This window comes from Bufo bufo, chromosome 1 (assembly GCF_905171765.1).
Source record: "Bufo bufo chromosome 1, aBufBuf1.1, whole genome shotgun sequence".
NCBI classification, from domain to species: domain Eukaryota; kingdom Metazoa; phylum Chordata; class Amphibia; order Anura; family Bufonidae; genus Bufo; species Bufo bufo.
The window spans coordinates 522,613,592-522,632,390 of record NC_053389.1 but is presented as its reverse complement, the minus strand read 5'-3'; the positions used below and the strand labels follow the sequence as shown (position 1 = coordinate 522,632,390).

At 45.6% G+C, this 18,799-nt stretch overlaps 1 protein-coding gene across 1 annotated transcript in view; it reads left to right on the top strand.

The window, feature by feature from the left end:
* The window catches only part of TSPAN12 (tetraspanin 12), a 317,079-nt gene extending 298,796 nt beyond the window's left edge, over nucleotides 1–18,283 (top strand). Inside the window, exon 8 of the mRNA XM_040411546.1 lies at nucleotides 15,483–18,283. Within this exon, the coding sequence (XP_040267480.1) occupies nucleotides 15,483–15,785 (303 nt within the window). The 3' untranslated portion in view covers nucleotides 15,786–18,283. The remainder of the gene's footprint in view (nucleotides 1–15,482) is intronic.
* The last annotated feature ends 516 nt before the right edge of the window (nucleotides 18,284–18,799 follow it).

The window sequence follows — 18,799 nt, the reverse complement described above, 5'->3', positions numbered from 1 at the left end:
GGGAAACTAAATACGGAGACAACATCTGGTCATTGAAGTCCACCCCTCCCATGAGCGCATTATAGTCGTGGACACAGAGGGGCTTTTCAATGACACGGGTTGCTCGCTCAATTTGGATTGTCGTGTCTGCGTGAATGGAGGAGAGCATGTAAACGTCACGCTTGTCTCTCCATTTCACCGCGAGCAGTTCTTCGTTACACAAGGCAGCCCTCTCCCCCCTTGCAAGACGGGTGGTTACAAGCCGTTGGGGGAAGCCCACGCGACTAGTTCGCGCGGTGCCACAGGCGCAAATCCGTTCTAGAAACAAATGCCTAAAGAGGGCCACACTTGTGTAAAAATTGTCCACATAAAGATGGTACCCCTTGCCGAATAAGGGTGACACCAAGTCCCAGACTGTCTTCCCACTGCTCCCCAGGTAGTCAGGGCAACCGACCGGCTCCAGGGTCTGATCTTTTCCCTCATAGATCCGAAATTTGTGGGTATAGCCTGTGGCCCTTTCACAGAGCTTATACAATTTGACCCCATACCGGGCACGCTTGCTTGGGATGTACTGTTTGAAGCCAAAATGTATTAGGGACTCGTCTACGCAGATGTTTTGCTCGGGGGTATACAAATCTGCAAATTTCTGGTTGAAATGGTCTATGAGGGGCCGAATTTTGTGGAGCCGATCAAAAGCTGGGTGGCCTCTGGGACGGGAGGTGGTGTTGTCGCTAAAATGCAGGAAACGGAGGATGGCCTCAAATCGTGCCCTGGACATAGCAGCAGAGAACATGGGCATGTGATGAATCGGGTGCGTTGACCAATATGACCGCAATTCATGCTTTTTTGTCAGGCCCATGTTGAGGAGAAGGCCCAAAAAAATTTTAAGTTCGGAAACTTGGACTGGTTTCCACCGGAAAGGCTGGGCATAAAAGCTTCCCGGGTTGGCGGATATAAATTGTGTGGCATACTGGTTGGTCTCTGCCACGACTAAGTCCAAGAGCTCCGCAGTCAAGAACAGCTCAAAAAATCCCAGGGCCGAACCGATTTGAGCCGTCTCAACCCGAACTCCAGACTGGGCGGTGAAAGGGGGAACTACAGGTGCGGCTGAAGTTGGTGACTGCCAATCAGGGTTTGCCAGCACCTCAGGGATTCTAGGGGCTCTACAGGCCTGTCTGTGCGGTGGCTGCGACGGGGTAACTAGTGCACGTGCCACCGTACCAGCTTCAACTGCCCTTCTGGTGCTCGCCACGTCACCATGTTGTACGGCAGTGCTGGTACTAGGTCCAGGGAGGGCTGCGCTGCTGGTGTATGCCTCACCACGTGATCCGGCAGCGACAGCCCCACTCTGCTGCTCTTGAAGCGGATCCTGCATAACCTGTGGTCTAGCGACACGGGGCCGGGTACGCCTGGTGCTGCCAGGGACCTCCACCTCCTCGTCCGAACTTTGGGTCAGAGAGCCACTGCTTTCCACAGGTTCATATTCTGACCCGCTAGATTCATCAGATGAGGGTTCCCACTCCTCATCCGACTGGGTCAGAATCCTGTAGGCCTCTTCAGAAGAATACCCCCTGTTTGACATTTTGGACTACTAAATTTAGGGGTATTCCCTGAGACTACCCAAGAAAAAAAGCAAGCCTGTCTTACAAAGGGGAGGCTAGCGAAGTACCGGAGGCCGCTGCGGTTGATAAAAAATATCAAAACTGATTTTTTTATCGCCGCAGTGCGTGTAAAATGAATGTGCAGTGATCAAAAAATATATATTTTTTGTCACTGTGGTGGGGCGGGCGTGGGTGAACGCACGTGTGGGCGACCGATCAGGCCTGATCGGGCAAACACTGCGTTTTGGGTGGAGGGCGAACTAAAGTGACACTAATACTATTATAGATCTGACCGTGATCAGTTTTGATCACTTACAGATACTATAAAAGTACAAATGCTGATTAGCGATACGCTATTCAGCGAATAAAAGTGACTGCGGTGCGGTGGGGTGGGCGCTAACTGACGCTAACTACCTAACCAAGGGGCCTAAACTATCCCTAAAACCTAACAGCCAATACTAGTGAAAAAAAAAAAGTGACAGTTTACACTGATCACTTTTTTTCCTTTCACTGGTGATTGACAGGGGCGATCAAAGGGGTGATCAAAGGGTTAATTGGGGTGCAGGGGGGTGATCAGGGGCTACAGTGAAGTGTTTGGTGTACTTACAGTTCAGTCTGCTTCTCTGCTGGATCCAACCGACGAAAAGGACCAGCAGAGGAGCAGAGAAGCCATATAACAGATCATATTTACTAATATGATCTGTTATATGACTTTTGATTGGATTTTTTAAAAATCGCCAGCCTGCCAGCCAATGATCGTTGCTGGCAGGCTGGTGACGAACTTCTTCTTTGAATTTTGCCGGCCCGCGATGCGCATGCGCGGGCCGGCTTGGAGCGAAATCTCGCGTCTCGCGAGATGCCGCGTATATGCGTGATTGTGCGCAGCGCTGCCACCTCCGGAACGCGAATCTGCGTACAGCGGTCCGGAGGTGGTTAAAATGCAAAGAGACACTATGTGTCTCAAGTCCCTTTTTTATATTGCAGATATGCTCCTGAACTCGGGTCTTGAGATTACGTGTGGTTCTACCCACGTATTGGAGGCCACAAGGGCACGCCAATAGATAGATAACACCCACATTGTTACAAGAAATATTGCCTCTTATTTTAAAAGTCTCTAAGACATTACTCGATCCTTTTGGATGCGGTTTCTGCAAGGTATGCAGAAACTGCACCATGTGAATTTGCCCTTAGTGGCTACTATGCGTTTTTTATTGGTTGCAAAGCTGGCACTATGGACCAATCTATTGGTCAGGTTGCTTGCTCTCTTAAAGATTACAGGGGGTTTGTCTGGGATCTCCTTACTAAGGACAGGGTCATTCTTTAGTATATGCCAATTTTTATAGATAATGTTTTTGATGTGACCCACTTTATTATTATACTGGGTCAAAAAACTATACCTAAAATAATTTTTTTGCTGATCTTTCTTTTCATTTTTTGGGGGCTTATTTCCATCACGTGTTTCTTCTATCTCTTTTCTGCAGTGGTCCAAAAATTCTTCCTCATACCCTTTTTCCAAAAATCTCTCTTTTATCATCTGACCCTGTTCCCTAAAATCTTCTGTTTTGGTGCAATTTTTAGAAATACGCTGAAACTGACTTTTTGGTATATTTTTGAGCCAAGAGGGATGATGGCAACTACTAAGTCCAATATAGGTATTCACATCTACAGTTTTAAAGAATGTCTTAGTTTTTAGCCTGCTATCTTCTATAAAAATGACTAGATCAAGGAAATCCACGGAGATGGAACTAATGTGGCTAGTGAACTTGAGGTTGAACTGGTTAACATTGATGGCCGCTATGAAGTTTTCTAGACCCTCCCTCTCACCAAGCCAGATGAGAAGGCAGTCATCGATATATCTTCGCCAAACTATTAATTGGCCCCCTTCTAGATTTTTGTTCAGTACTGTGTCGATACTCTCTCTCTCCCACATGGTCATGAAAAGGTTAGCAAGGCTGGGGGCAAATTTCGCCCCCATCGCCACTCCTGAGTGCTGGAGATAAAAAGAATCGCTATAAAGAAAATAATTGTGGGTAAGACAGAAGACCACGCAGTCCAGAATAAAGTTTTTTTGATCTGTCCCCATTAGGGGGTCACTATCTAGTGCTTCTTTAACCCCCTTTATTTCCAAATCTTTTGGTATGCAGGTGTATAGGGAGGATACATCGATTGTGGTTAGCCACATAGTTCCCTGGATTTCTCCAATCTCCTCTGTAAGATGAATCACACTGGAGGAATTTTTCAAATAGGAGGGGGCCACAGTCACATACTTCTGCAAAAAATGATCGATGTATTCGGAGACTCTACTGGTCAGGGAATTAATCCCTGACACAATGGGTCTCCCAGGAGGATGTATAGGATCTTTATGCATCTTTGGCAAGAAATATATGACAGGGGTAACTGGGTTTTTCAAAGAGAGGTAGTCATGTTCTTTCTTATTCAAAACACCACTCTGCAATCCCTTTTTCAAGATCACTTCTAGTTGTTTTTTATAATCAATTAACGGGTTGTTCTTCAACAATGAGTAAGTATCCTCCCGCATTATCCATAGTCCACTAGTCCCAGATCCAGCGCTGGCTCTACCACATATAGGGTTATTTGATATTCCCCACCATGTCAGATGGATAATAGCACACATACTTACTGCCGCAAGAATGTGTATAGCCTCAAAGTGGAAATCTTCCGAATCCCGTACACTAGGAGAAGTTATCAGCAGGGTGGACCTGCATAGAAAGTATGAGAATATTATGGCAAAATCTGCCAAGCACCGGGCTGTTATGTCTGAGAGGTGGCTTCCCTGGACAGAATATAATGCAGCTTCTGCTGATACCACTGATGAAGGTGGCATTTGATACACCTGTATGTTCTCTCAAACACTTACCATTCCTGTATTATATTATCCTGTACGCATGACTAATAAGTGGTGTAATGACGGGGGTCACTGCTTGTCCTGTATTAATTATAGAGATGTTGCGAACATAAAATTTTCAGTTCGCGAACGGCCAATGCGAATTTCCGCAAATGTTCGCGAACGGGCGAACCGCCATAGACTTCAATAGGCAGGCAAATTTTAAAACCCACAGGGACTCTTTCTGGCCACAATAGTGATGGAAAAGTTGTTTCAAGGGGACTAACACCTGGACTGTGGCATGCCGGAGGGGGATCCATGGCAAAACTCCCATGGAAAATTACGTAGTTGACGCAGAGTCGGGTTTTAATCCATAAAGGGCATAAATCACCTAACATTCCTAAATTGTTTGGAATAACGTGCTTTAAAACATCAGGTATAATGTTGTATCGATCAGTTAGTGTAAGGGTTACGCCCACTTCACAGTGACCAAACTATGACAGACCAAACTCCCCGTTTAACGCACCGCAAACAGTCCATTTGCACAACCGCAAACTCCCCATTTGCAAAAGGTTGGATACCAAGCTAGCCATGTCCCGTTCCTTGTCCTCACTGACGTCATTGAAGGTCTCTTCCTCCACCCAGCCACGTACAACACCAAGGGTCCCCGAAAGGTGACAACAAGCCCCCTGGGACGCCTGCTGTGGTTGGTCTTCCACCTCCTCAAAGCCACCTTCCTCCTCTGACTCCTCTTCTTCAGACTCCTCTGTCTGCATTGCCGCAGGTCCAGCAAACGACGACGACAAGGCTGCTTCTGGTGGTGATGGTGACCACAACTCTTCCTCTTCATGCTCATCTACGGCCTGATCCAGCACTCTTCGCAGGGCACGCTCCTGAAAAAACGCATATGGGATGAGGTCGATGATGTTGCCTTGGGTTTGACTGACCAGGTTTGTCACCTCCGCAAAAGGACGCATGAGCCTACAGCCATTGTGCATGAGCGTTCAGTAACACGGCCAAAAAATACCCAGCTCCGCAGAGGCTGTACTTTTTTTTTTTTTTTTTTTTTATTAAAAAAATCTGTTCTTACCAGTTTAATCTTTGTTTTGTCCTCTATCAGGGGCCGTTGTATGGAATAGATTTTAGGAACTGGGAGATGAAAAAAGATGCTTGGTCGGTCCTCTTACTTCCAATTTGGGGCACTGCGCGTGCGCCGTGCAATGTACTGTGCCACCCTATATGAGTGGTATGTTAAGTAGTACTATTCCTATCAGTTTAATCCCTGTTAAGTCCCCTATCAGGGGCCGGTGTATGGAATAGATTTTAGGAACCGGGAGATGGAAAAAGATGCTTGGTCGTTCCTCTTACTTCCAATTTGGGGCACTGCGCGTGCGCCAAGCAATATACTGTGCTACCCTATATGAGTGGTATGTTAAGTAGTACTATTCCTATCAGTTTAATCCCTGTTACGTCCCCTATCAGGGGACGTGTATCGAATAGATTTTAGACAACCGCAAAGAGTTGTCAATAGTTGACACACTCATGACCTAAATTTTATTCCTCTATGCGTCAATCTTGGTGTAGTGATGACTGTGCTCGTGCGCACGTTTGGGAGATTGCAGGCAATGGCGGTTTTTCAAAGCCTATGGTCGTGCTGAGGTAGTTCAGTGACAGTTAAGAGACCCAGAAAACAATGATTCTGCAGTGTGGGCCCATTGTTGGCCTAGTAGGCTTTAATGATCACCTTAGATGATCACAAAGAAAATTCATGTTTTTTCTATGCAAAATTATCCAGTCGATCGCTTTTGGTCTGTTCACAATGAAGCAACGACCTTATCATCTGGGGTGTGCCAACATTGCCATTGCCAACACACTCATAGAGGTGATCGCTTCATTGTGATACGCAAGCCCCTTCACCACAACAAGGTAATGATCACGAAGGGGAATTGACACATGTATGTGCCTTTTTTTTTGTTTTGTTTTTGCAGCCACAGTGCAGCACCAGAGGCCAGAAAAATTAGGCATGTACACATGCCTGAAAAATTAGGTGCTTTCCAGGCAGAAAGTGCACTAAAACATTGCGGCTTGAACCCTAGTTGGTGGCGGAGAAGTCACGCAAGTCATCCGGCATGTAGAGATTAAATACAGCAGCGTGTGGACCATTTTTAGCCCAAGGCATCTCATCAGGCCTTTTTTAGTCAAATGCATCCCCCACTGTCAGTCCCTTCGGGATCCATGCCTCATTCATCTTAATAAGGCCTCCTGCACACAACCGTTTTTTTTTTAAGGTCCGCAAAAACGGGGTCCGTAGGTCCGTGATCCGTGACCGTTTTTTCGGCCGTGGGTCTTCCTTGATTTTTGGAGGATCCACGGACATGAAAAAAAAGTCGTTTTGGTGTCCTCCTGGCCGTGCGGAGCCAAACGGATCTGTCCTGAATTACAATGCAAGTCAATGGGGACGGATCCGTTTGACGTTGACACAATATGGTGCAATTGCAAACGGATCCGTCCCCATTGACTTTTAATGTAAAGTCAGGAGTCCCTATACCATCGAATCTGAGTTTTCTCCAATCCGATGGTATATTTTAACTTGAAGCGCCCCCATCTCCATGGGAACGCCTCTATGTTATAATATACCATCGGATACGAGTTAGATCGTGAAACTCAGATCCGACAGTATATTCTAACACAGAGGCGTTCCCATGGTGAAGGGGACGCTTCAAGTTAGAATATACTAAGAACTGTGTACATGACTGCCCCCTGCTGCCTGGCAGCACCCGATCTCTTACAGGGGGCTGTGATCCGCACAATTAACCCCTCAGGTGCAGCATATCATAGCCCCCTATAAGAGATTAGCGGCTGCCAGGCAAGAGGGGGCAGAACCCCCTCCCTCCCCAGTTTTAATTTCATTGGTGGCCAGTGCGGCCTCCCCCGGTCCCCCTCCCTCCCTCTATTGTATTATTTTCATTGGTGGCACGGTGTGCGGCCTCCCCTCTCTCCCCCCCCCCCCCCCCCGATCATTGGTAGCAGCGGAGAGTTCCGATTGGAGTCCCAGTTTAATCGCTGGGGCTCCGATCGGTAACCATGGCAACCAGGACGCTACTGCAGTCCTGGTTGCCATGGTTACTTAGCAATATTAGAAGCAACATACATATCTGCTGCGCTGTCTGTGACCGGCCGGGAGCGCCTCCTACTGGTAAGTGACAGGTCTGTGCGGCGCATTGCTTAATGATCTGTCACTTACCAGTAGGAGGAGCTCCCGGCCGGTCACAGACAGCGCAGCAGGTAAGTATGATGCTTCTATTGCTAAGTAAGGGGAGGCCGCACACTGTGCCACCAATGAAAATAATACAATAGAGGGAGGGAAGGGGGGCGGGGGGGCCGCACACTGTGCCACCAATGAAAATAATACAATAGAGGGAGGGGGGCCGGGGGGGCGCACTAGCCACCAATGAAATTAAAACTGGGGAGGGAGGGGGGTCTGCCCCCTGCTGCCTGGCAGCCCCTGATCTCTTATAGGGTCTATGATATGCACAATTAACCCCTCAGGTGCAGCACCTGAGGGGTTAATTGTGCGGATCACAGCCCCCTGTAAGAGATCGGGTGCTGCCAGGCAGCAGGGGGCAGTCATGTACACAGTTCTTAGTATATTCTAACTAGAAGCGTCCCCTTCACCATGGGAACGCCTCTGTGTTAGAATATACTGTCGGTTCTGAGTTTTCACAAAGTCAAAACTCAGCTCTGAAAAAGCTTTTATGCAGACGGATCTTCGGATCCGTCTGTATGAAAGTAACCTACGGCCACGGATGACGGACGCGGGTGCCAATCCTGTGTGCATCCGTGTTCTTTCACGGACCCATTGAAGGTCCTTTCTGACATGACACTTGAAGCGGGACAGGCCAGAAGTTCTATCGCAAATTGGGATAGCTCAGGCCACAGGTCAAGCCTGCACACCCAGTAGTCAAGGGGTTCATCGCTCCTCAGAGTGTCGATATCTGCAGTTAAGGCGAGGTAGTCTGCTACCTGTCGGTCGAGTCGTTCTCTGAGGGTGGACCCCGAACGGCTGTGGCGATGCGTAGGACTTAAAAAGCTCTGCATGTCCTCCATCAACAACATGCTGTTTCTGCTGTTGATGGTGACCACAACTCTTCCTCTTCACGCTCATCTATGGCCTTATCCAGCACTCTTCGCAGGGCACGCTCCAGGAAGAAAACAAATGGGATGATGTCGCTGATTGTGCCTTCGGTGCGACTGACTAGGTTTGTCACCTCCTCAAAAGGACGCATGAGCCTACAGGCATTGCGCATGAGCGTCCAGTAACGTGGCAAAAAAATACCCAGATCTGCAGAGGCTGTCCTAGCACCCGGGTCATACGAATACTCGTTGACGTCTTTTTCTTGTTGGAGCAGGCGGTCGAACATTAGGAGTGTTGAATTCCAACGTGTCGGGCTGACGCAAATCAAGCGCCTCACTGGCATGTTGTTTCGCCGCTGAATATCGGAAAAGTGCGCCATGGCCGTGTAGGAACGCCTGAAATGGCCACACACCTTCCTGGCCTGCTTGAGGACGTCCTGTAAGCCTGGGTACTTATGCACAAAGCATTGTACGATCAGATTCAACACATGTGCCATGCACGGCACATTTGTCAACTTGCCCAAATTCAATGCCGCCAACAAATTGCTTCCGTTGTCACACACCACTTTGCCAATCTCCAGTTGGTGCGGAGTCAGCCACTGATCCACCTGTGCGTTCAGGGCGGACAGGAGTGCTGGTCCGGTGTGACTCTCTGCTTTCAGGCAAGTCAACCCCAAGACGGCGTGACACTGTCGTATCCGGGATGTGGAATAGCCCCTGGGGAGCTGGGAGGGGTGCAGTTGATGTGGAGCAAAACGCAGCAGAAGAGGACTCAGCCGAGGAGGTTATGGAAGAGTATGGAGTAGGAGGAGTAGAGGAGGTGGCAGCAGGCCTGCCTGCAAGTTGTGGCGGTGTCACCAACTCCTCTGCAGAGCCACGCATTCCATGCTTGGCAGCCGTCAGCAGGTTTACCCAATGCGCAGTGTACGTGATATACCTGCCCTGACCATGCTTTGCAGACCAGGTATCAGTGGTCAGATGGACCCTTGCCCCAACACTGTGTGCCAGACATGCCATGACTTCCTTTTCCACAATAGAGTACAGGTTGGGGATTGCCTTTTGTGAAAAAAAAATTTGGCCGGGTACCTTCCACTGCGGTGTCCCAATAGCTACAAATTTTTTGAAAGCCTCAGACTCCACCAGCTTGTATGGTAAAAGCTGGCGGGCTAAGAGTTCCGACAAGCCAGCTGTCAGACGCCGGGCAAGGGGGTGACTCTGTGACATTAGCTTCTTACGCTCAAACATTTCCTTGACAGACACCTGACTGTGGGCAGATGAGCAGGAACTGCTGAAGGTGAGTGGCGGATGGTTGAGAGGGGGCAAGGAGGACAGCAGTGGCTGAAGATGCTGGACCAGGAGGAGGATGGTGGCTTTGAGTTTGTGTGCTGCTTGTACTAGTCATGTGTTGATCCCATAGGCGTTTGTGATGTGAGATCATGTGCCTTCGCAAAGCAGTTGTACCTAGGTGGGTGTTGGACTTCCCACGACTCAGTTTCTTTTGGCACAGGTTGCAAATGGCATCGCTGTTATCAGAGGCAGACACACAAAAAAAATGCCACACTGCTGAGCTTTGCAATGACGGCATTCTGGTGGTGGCAACAGCATGCGTTGATTGGCATGCTGTCAGGCTGACCCCGGGTGCCGATACATGCTGTCTGACTGTGCCACTAGCTCCTTGCGACGACCTCCCCCTGCTTCCAACTCGTCTCCTCCTCCTCTCTGTCTCCCTATCTGAACTTTCCCCCTGTTCTTCTTCTCTTCGAGCGGGCACCCACGTGACATCCACGGACACATCGTCATCATCAACCGCTTCACTTGTATCTGACAACTCAGCAAAGGAATCAGCGGCGGGTACAACATCATCATCATCACACCGTACGTCCATGTGTGTAATGCTGCCTGACTGAGACATATCCCTGTTATCTACATCCTTTGGCAATAATGGTTGCGCATCACTCATTTCTTCCAACTGATGTGTAAATAACTCCTCTGACAGATCAAGTGAAGCAGCTGTGGTGCTAGTGTTGGTGGTGGCGGCAGGCGGGTGAGTGGTAACTTGAGAGGTGTCCGAAGCTGAGCTGGAGGAGGATGGTGCGTCAAGGTTCCGAGCGGAAGCTGTAGAAGATTGGTTGTCCTGTGTTAGCCAGTTAACTATGTCCTCAGAACTTTTCGAGTTCAGGGTATGTGGCCTCTGAACACTGGGCATTATTCTAGGGCCAAAGGAAATCACAGCACCACGACCACAATGGCCCCTGCGGGGTGGCCTGCCTCTGCCTGTCATTTTTTTTTAGATTAGTGGTACTATGTGTGCAAGGTACTGTGCCACCTGATATCAGTGGTGGGCACTGGCAGTAGTGGGCACAGTACACTCTGTGGGCCTGACACACGCGGACAGGCAACTGCAATTATATTACAGAGAAAAACTTGTTTTACTTTTTTAAATGCAAGCTACTGTGACACCAGATATGAGTGGTGGGCACTGGCAGTAGTGGGCACAGTACACACTGTGGGCCTGACACACGCTGGCAGGCAACTGCAATTATATTACAGAGAAAAAATTGTTTTACTGTTTTAAATGCAAGCTACTGTGACACCAGATATGAGTGGTGGGCACTGGCAGTAGTGGGCACAGTACACACTGTGGGCCTGACACACGCTGGCAGGCAACTGCAATTATATTACAGAGAGAAAGAAAAAAAAAAGCAGACTGATATACTAGCCCTAAAAAGGGCTTTTTGGGGTGCTGTCAGGACGCTGTCCTTACAGCAGATCAGATGAGTCTTTGAGGACTGGAGTGGACACAGAACACTGGCCTAGCTAATGATTTCCCTATTAAATCAGCAGCAGCTGCACTGTCCCTGCTCTCACTAAGGCTACTTTCACACTAGCGTTCGGGGCTCCGCTTGTAAGTTCCGTTTGAAGGGGCTCACAAGCGGCCCCGAACGGATCCGTCCAGCCCTAATGCATTCTGAATGGATGCGGATCCGCTCAGAATGCATCAGTCTGGCTCCGTTTGTCCTCCGCTCCGCTCAGCAGGCGGACACCTGAACGCAGCTTGCAGCGTTCAGGTGTCCGCCTGGCCGTGCGGAGGCAAACGGATCCGTCCAGACTTACAATGTAAGTCAATGGGGACGGATCCGTTTGAAGTTGACACAGTATGGCTCAATTTTCAAACGGATCCGTCTCCCATTGACTTTCAATGTAAAGTCAAAACGGATCTGTTTGCATTATCATGAACAAAAAAAAAAATATATTATTTTTTTTTTGTTCATGGTAATGCAAACGGATCCGTTCTGAACGGATCTAAGCGTTTGCATTATAGGTGCGGATCCGTCTGGGCACATACCAGACGGATCCGACCTAAACGCAGGTGTGAAAGTAGCCTAACACTGCAGCTTCAGAATGAATCTAAGATGGATGCTGTCCTTGCTTTTTGATAGGAGGTGGGAGGGTCTGGGAGGGAGGGTATGTTGCTGATTGGCTGGAATGTGTCTGCTGACTGTGAGGTACAGGGTCAAAGTTTGCTCAATGATGACGTATAGGGGGCAGACCGAACATCGCATATGTTCGCCCGCCGCGGCGAACGTGAACAAGCGATGTTCGCCGGGAACTGTTCGCCGGCGAATAATTCGGGACATCTCTAATTATTTCTGACATCAGGATGTGCCAAGATTGCATGTTATTTTCTTTCTTTTCTTTTCTGTTTTGTTTTTTGTTTCGTTTTTCTCTGACCTACGTGTAAGAACTATAAAAAAAAGTTGGATATTTGTTCTTACTCATGTCTGACAATAAAAATGTAATGCTTAAAAAAAAAAAAGACTGTATGCTATATTATACAATATAGTTGGGGAACGTAATCACACAAAAGTTTATTCTACCCCCAATGTATGGGTCCTTCTATATTCGAACCTTCTGTTGGAAGTATATATCACACAGGATATCCAAACATACACCTCTAATGGAAGGCTGCCACTATATAGACACACACTGCCGTATGTCATCAATTATGGTCTTCATTAAGAAAAAAATAATTTACTATTCTGAAATACGGCAAAATTAGGTGTATTTCAGGTACAGATGGCGGCGCAACCTAACCTATCTGTGACTTCGCCCCTCTCATGTCAGGTCTAAAATTTTGGGCGGGGACGTCTTTGGGCGGGGAACTGGCGATGGATGTGCCAAAGTTATGGAGAGGCCTGCGCCTCTTCATAACTTCAGTGACACCACCGCCAGCTATGGGCCTTTATTAAGACTGGCGTCTAAAACGCCAGTCTTAATAAATGTACTCCATAGTCCGTGATTTACATTTTTATACTGTATGCCTCACAGGGAATAGTGCACTGCTACAGTGGTGCGTGAAAGTTTGTGAACCCTTTAGAATTTTCTATGTTTCACAAAAGTAGATATAGATAACCAAACCGAACAAATGAGTTAAAAATTTTAAACTTGGTCATCTGTTATTGAGGAAAATCATCCAATATCACATGTCTGTGAGTGGCAAATGTATGTGAACCTTTGCTTTCAGCATCTGGCGTGACCTCTTTGTGCAGCAATAACTGCAACTAAATGTTTTGCAGTAATTGTTGATTAGTCCTGCATACTGTCTTGGAGGACTTTCTAGGCCATTCCTCCATACAAAACAGATTGAGCTTTGTTATGTTGGTGGGTTTCCTCCCAAGAACTGCTCACTTACTTCAGGTCCTTCCACAACATTTATGCCATTCCAAAACTTTAACTTTATGACTTGTCCAGGTGATCTTTAGCAAACTGCAGACGGGCAGCAATGTTCTTTTTAGAGAGCAGTGTATTTCTCATTCAATCCTGTCTTGCACACTATTTTTGTTCAGTGTCCTCCTGAAGTTGGACTCCTAAGCATTAGTAGTAGCTGATGTAAGAAAGACAATATAACAAAACAATAACAAACATAGGTGCACTCTGCAGTCTCACTAATTCTCAAACTGATTTTAAAATTGAGAGATTAGTCAACATGTCCTACGGTGTAGAACATGTCTTAAGCCCGGACACCACGACAAGGTTTCTCAAGTAGCCCGGGACCCTACACTCTCCTACCTGAGCCATATGGGCGATACCAGGAGCCAGTGGGCAAATTACAGGAGCATAGGGCCGACTCGCAAACAACTCACCAGTTACCTCCAGCATGTGGCCATGCTTGCAATGGGAGGAGGGAGGAGTCTGTGAGTCCCACTCAAGACTTGCTGATATAGCCCAGGCTTCACAGGTGCACCTAAATGTGACCTGTAGATGGAAAACAAGCACATTTAAATAGGAGTTTATACACCTCCAGGAATCTATATATACAAACTAAGAAGACAGGTTGGCATCAGCAGGAGCTGCTCAAACCCACATGCAGTTGTGCATATATATAGGGGAGCAAATCCTGCACTTGTGGCCCGTTGCTAATGGCAATCCCCAGCAAAATGCATACAATGGAGGATGCCCGCGGCGAACCACAAGTACCACAATAGACATCCTACACAAGGTAACAAGTGCGGATGTGATAATTAATATAACAATATAACAAAACAATAACAAACATAGGTGCACTCTGCAGTCTCACTAATTCTCAAACTGATTTTAAAATTGAGAGATTAGTCAACATGTCCTACGGTGTAGAACATGTCTTAAGCCCGGACACCACGACAAGGTTTCTCAAGTAGCCCGGGACCCTACACTCTCCTACCTGAGCCATATGGGCGATACCAGGAGCCAGTGGGCAAATTACAGGAGCATAGGGCCGACTCGCAAACAACTCACCAGTTACCTCCAGCATGTGGCCATGCTTGCAATGGGAGGAGGGAGGAGTCTGTGAGTCCCACTCAAGACTTGCTGATATAGCCCAGGCTTCACAGGTGCACCTAAATGTGACCTGTAGATGGAAAACAGGCACATTTAAATAGGAGTTTATACACCTCCAGGAATCTATATATACAAACTAAGAAGACAGGTTGGCATCAGCAGGAGCTGCTGCCAACCTGTCTTCTTAAGAAAGACCTTAAGTACAGTAGCTTAGAGGTTGACATGGGTTCTTTTGTGACCTTGCAGACTATTACGTTTCTCTTGGCGTGATCTTGATAATAGTCTTGAATTCTTATTTGTACATAATCTGATTGTGGATTGATTGAGTCTATACTCTTTAGTAATGGTTTTGTAACCGTTTCCAGCCAAATGATCATCAACAACTCTTTTTCTGAGGTTCTGAAAAATGTTCTTTGTTCATGCCATCATATGCTTTCGTAAACATGTGTTGTGAAGATCATGCTTTAATAGATCTCTGTTCTTTAAATAAAATAAGCCACCCACTCACACCTGATTGTCATTGCAAACATCTGACTAATTTCACCCTCAATGTGTCTGCTAATCTTAAAGGTTCACATAATTTGTCACAGTGCTGTAATATTAGATTATTTTCCTCATTAAATAAATGACCAAGTCTAAACTTTTATCTACTTTTCAGACTTTTGTGAAAATCTGAAGTAGTTTTAGGTCATGTTTATGCAGAAATACAAAAATTCGGAAGGGGTCGCAAACTTTTAAGGGCGACTGTATGTCATACTAGACAGTGAAAAAATGCTATGCTGATACAAGCCAACTTGGTGGATGTCATTCTTTTTGGCTTATCCTGGATGTATTGGAACTTATGGATACTTTGGTTGTATGCTGTGGGAGTTATTTACTCATATCTTAGTTTCTGCTAGACAGCACTCCACTTCTTTCCTTCCATTGACCTCCATGAGTTTGATTCGGGGGGGAGGGGAATTGGGGGAATGATGATTTTTAGGTGTGACTAAATTGTCCTTTATTGTCAATTTTCATTGTTAACTGTATTACCTAAGTAACTGCTTATTGTACCATGTCCGATATGCTGTCACCAGTACCGACTGACTGTGTTCTTTTCATTGTAGGGCTGTAGCAGAAAAATGTACAGCTTCCTGAGAGGAACCAAACAACTGCAAGTGTTACGGTTCCTTGGAATTGCCATTGGTGTCACACAGATTCTAGCTATGATTCTCACCATCACCTTCTTGTGGGCTTTGTTCTATGATAAGAAGGATCCCAGAACAGAACCAATCCTACCTCCGAGTCATGATGATGCCCAGCATGGCTGCCACCCAGTGGAGATAAAACCACCAAACCACACAAGGATTTCTGATCAAAGAACTACTGCCAATGGCTTTAACACATACCTTGAAATGGATGAATTGTGACTGGCTACCATATAAGTGTCCTTTTTTATCTTACAAGATTGTCTCCCCGGTGTACATAGTACATGGATACACTGTAAGAAAGAATATTATCTTCTTGCTGATCATACTTATGGTGTACTATTTACAAGACTGCAGCATGTTTTCAAGAATGTTGGATTGTCTTCATATTAATCTATACAGTGTTCCCTTTATTTAATAGACCATTCTTGTTACCACAGATTGTATACAATATCTGATTACTGTCAGGAATGGAAACATGGCCGAAGTATACCTTGTTCAGGTAAATTTAAATCTAGGGATGTATTCAATTTAACTCTCAGTACAGTAACTAGACTCATCAATTACTGCTCATGGATACGTGGATGAGGATCCCTATCTGATAACTATTGTGTATATTTGCAATTCATTGTATTACAAGACAGAAATATTTTGTGGGAACTATAACTGATACAAGGTCAGTTTTACTGGGTGATTGTTACCCATGATGTCAAACAAATCTTTAGCTCTGCTAAATTCAGACAGATTTTCAATAAGATACACAAGTCTTCTATGAGAAGGCCAGATTTGTTGGGATTATTTGTGTGTATTTCTCTCAAACCCTTCATCAATCTAGCTAATCTATGAGCTGTGAATGTATTTATTGCTACTAGCTCATGGCTAAATGCTAGAAATCAAGCTATGCCCTACTGTAGTAACCTGACTATATCTTTATTCTGTGGATATATGTAGGTTTGTAAGGAATATTTACTGCAAATATCTTGTTATAAATGTTAAAGCGGTTGTCTGTTATAACTATGCCTTTTCTGGTAAAATGGACACCATAAAATGAAATCATTACAGGTTGTCCTAGTGCAGGAATTCTCTGGTCAGTTGCCCTGTAGTGGCACTAATGGAGGGATGAAGCATTACACAGTTCTTCATTAAATCAATGGGTTGTTGATGGGGGTTCACCATTTTCTGATAACGTATCTAAAGAATATTTTTATAAACTACTAAACCCCTTTAATGTAATGTAAAGGAAGAATACTGTAAAACCTTAATCTTATGCTTGTCTGACCTCAGACACAATGACTGGACGAATTTCATATTTATTTATAGATCTGTTTCATTAGAACATGGATCCTTTTTTTTGCCATGAACTTCATACATTGTAGATTGTCTTCCTGGGTGTCATTAAACAGGTCCCCTGCTAAAATGCATTAATGCATGATTTCATTTTCCCATTCTCAGCCATTGAAATACAATATAGTGTAACGATGCCCTAAGGAGCATGGTCCAATAATGGTCACGTATTGGAGAATACCCTGGGACTACACTGCCAATGATCCTGACTATTGCAATTTTGAGGTCATGGAATGGGAAGAGAAAATGGAATAATACAAGTAGGGGGCCTGGGTAATGTTGTGATGTAATGTGCTGTACTTCTTAGCCACTCTTTCTACCTCAAAGATGGACTGGCTTAGCACAGTCAATAGTAAACCTAGTGTGTAAGCTGGAAACACTTTTAAAACATTGCCGATCAAACCCAGTGCTCAGTGAGTTTGACCGTTTTGTCATACTGAGAGTCAGATTTATATGAAATCACAGATAATGCATGATAGTCCGCTACCTCAATTGGCTGCTGCTGAAGACAAGCCCTGAAGAGGAGTACAGTGTGCAACCGGGAAAAGGTAATTCTACAAGTTTAGGATGTAGTATTAGTGTAGTAATGTGGCTCTGTGTGTAATAAACCTGCTTCATTCTTTCTATTTTCTCAACTGAACACCGGAATAAACCTTTGAGTTAAAAAAGTGAGCACACACCAAAAAGCAAAGCTTTTGTATACTGCACAGTATGTAGATATGTAAAAATTTACCGTACATGGAAAAAACGTACGTTTCAGCATTAGAGTTGAATTTATATTTCTACAAAGGAGTAGTTTGAGTGAGCTGTGTCAGTACAACATGTTAATCCATCACCACCCCCAGGGCCTATTAAGTGCAGTACTACATGAATAGTTCTGTGAGTCCTGAGCATGTGCTTACTAACCCTTGTTACATACATAATACATACATATAACTGCAATCAGGACAGAAGTGACAGATTCACTTTAATGGCACTTCAGCCCTGGCAAGCAACAGGGCTGTACTGTGCATGTGCCCATACCCGAAGCAACGGAGCATGCGCTGTAACACAAGGCTAGACGAGACAATATCACTGCCTGGCCCTGTCACTGGAAGCTGGTGGGGGGCAGGGTAGCCAGGAGTAAGGAGTGTGGCTTTCAGTGCAACAAGGTGCAATGGCAACATATTCTTTGTACCAATCCGATCATTTGCTTATAAGGAAAAGATAAATTTCTCCGGAATGCGTCCAACAATCAGGGTGGAAGCAAGAACGTTTTACTCAGGGGACTAGCGCACATCTGACAATTCATTTGTACTGACATGAAGGTATATAATGGCAGATTCCATTTAAGTACATCTCATACTTGTAAGTCACCTGCCTTTTACTCCAATAAATTACACATTTAAATTAATAATTACTCAATAACCAACCACAGGCCTTCAGCTATAATATACAGTACAGGACATTCATTTTCTAAAGGGACATTAAAGTGAATCTGTCACTTCTGTCCTGATTGCAGTTATATGTATGTATTATGTATGTAACAAGAGTTAGTAAGGACATGCTCAGGATTCAGCGGGCACAGAACTATTCATGGGGGGACTGGGTGCCCAGGAGTAAGGAGCGTGGATTTCAGCACAGTGAGGTGCAATGGTGGCAGCCTTGTTTCACTGACCAGTTAATTTGCAGATGAGAAAAAGAAGAATCTTTCCGGAATGCGGGCAATATTCAGTCTGGGATCAAGAGCGCTTTACTCAAGGGACCTGCACACATATAGCAACTCATTTACATGTTTTCATATTTCTTAACTTATCGCGTTATCTTGAGACAAAAGCCATTGAAAAGCAATTGAAGGTGTTTGCTTACATTAGATAACACAACTCAGAAATCTCAGAAAGCAGGAGTGTTAA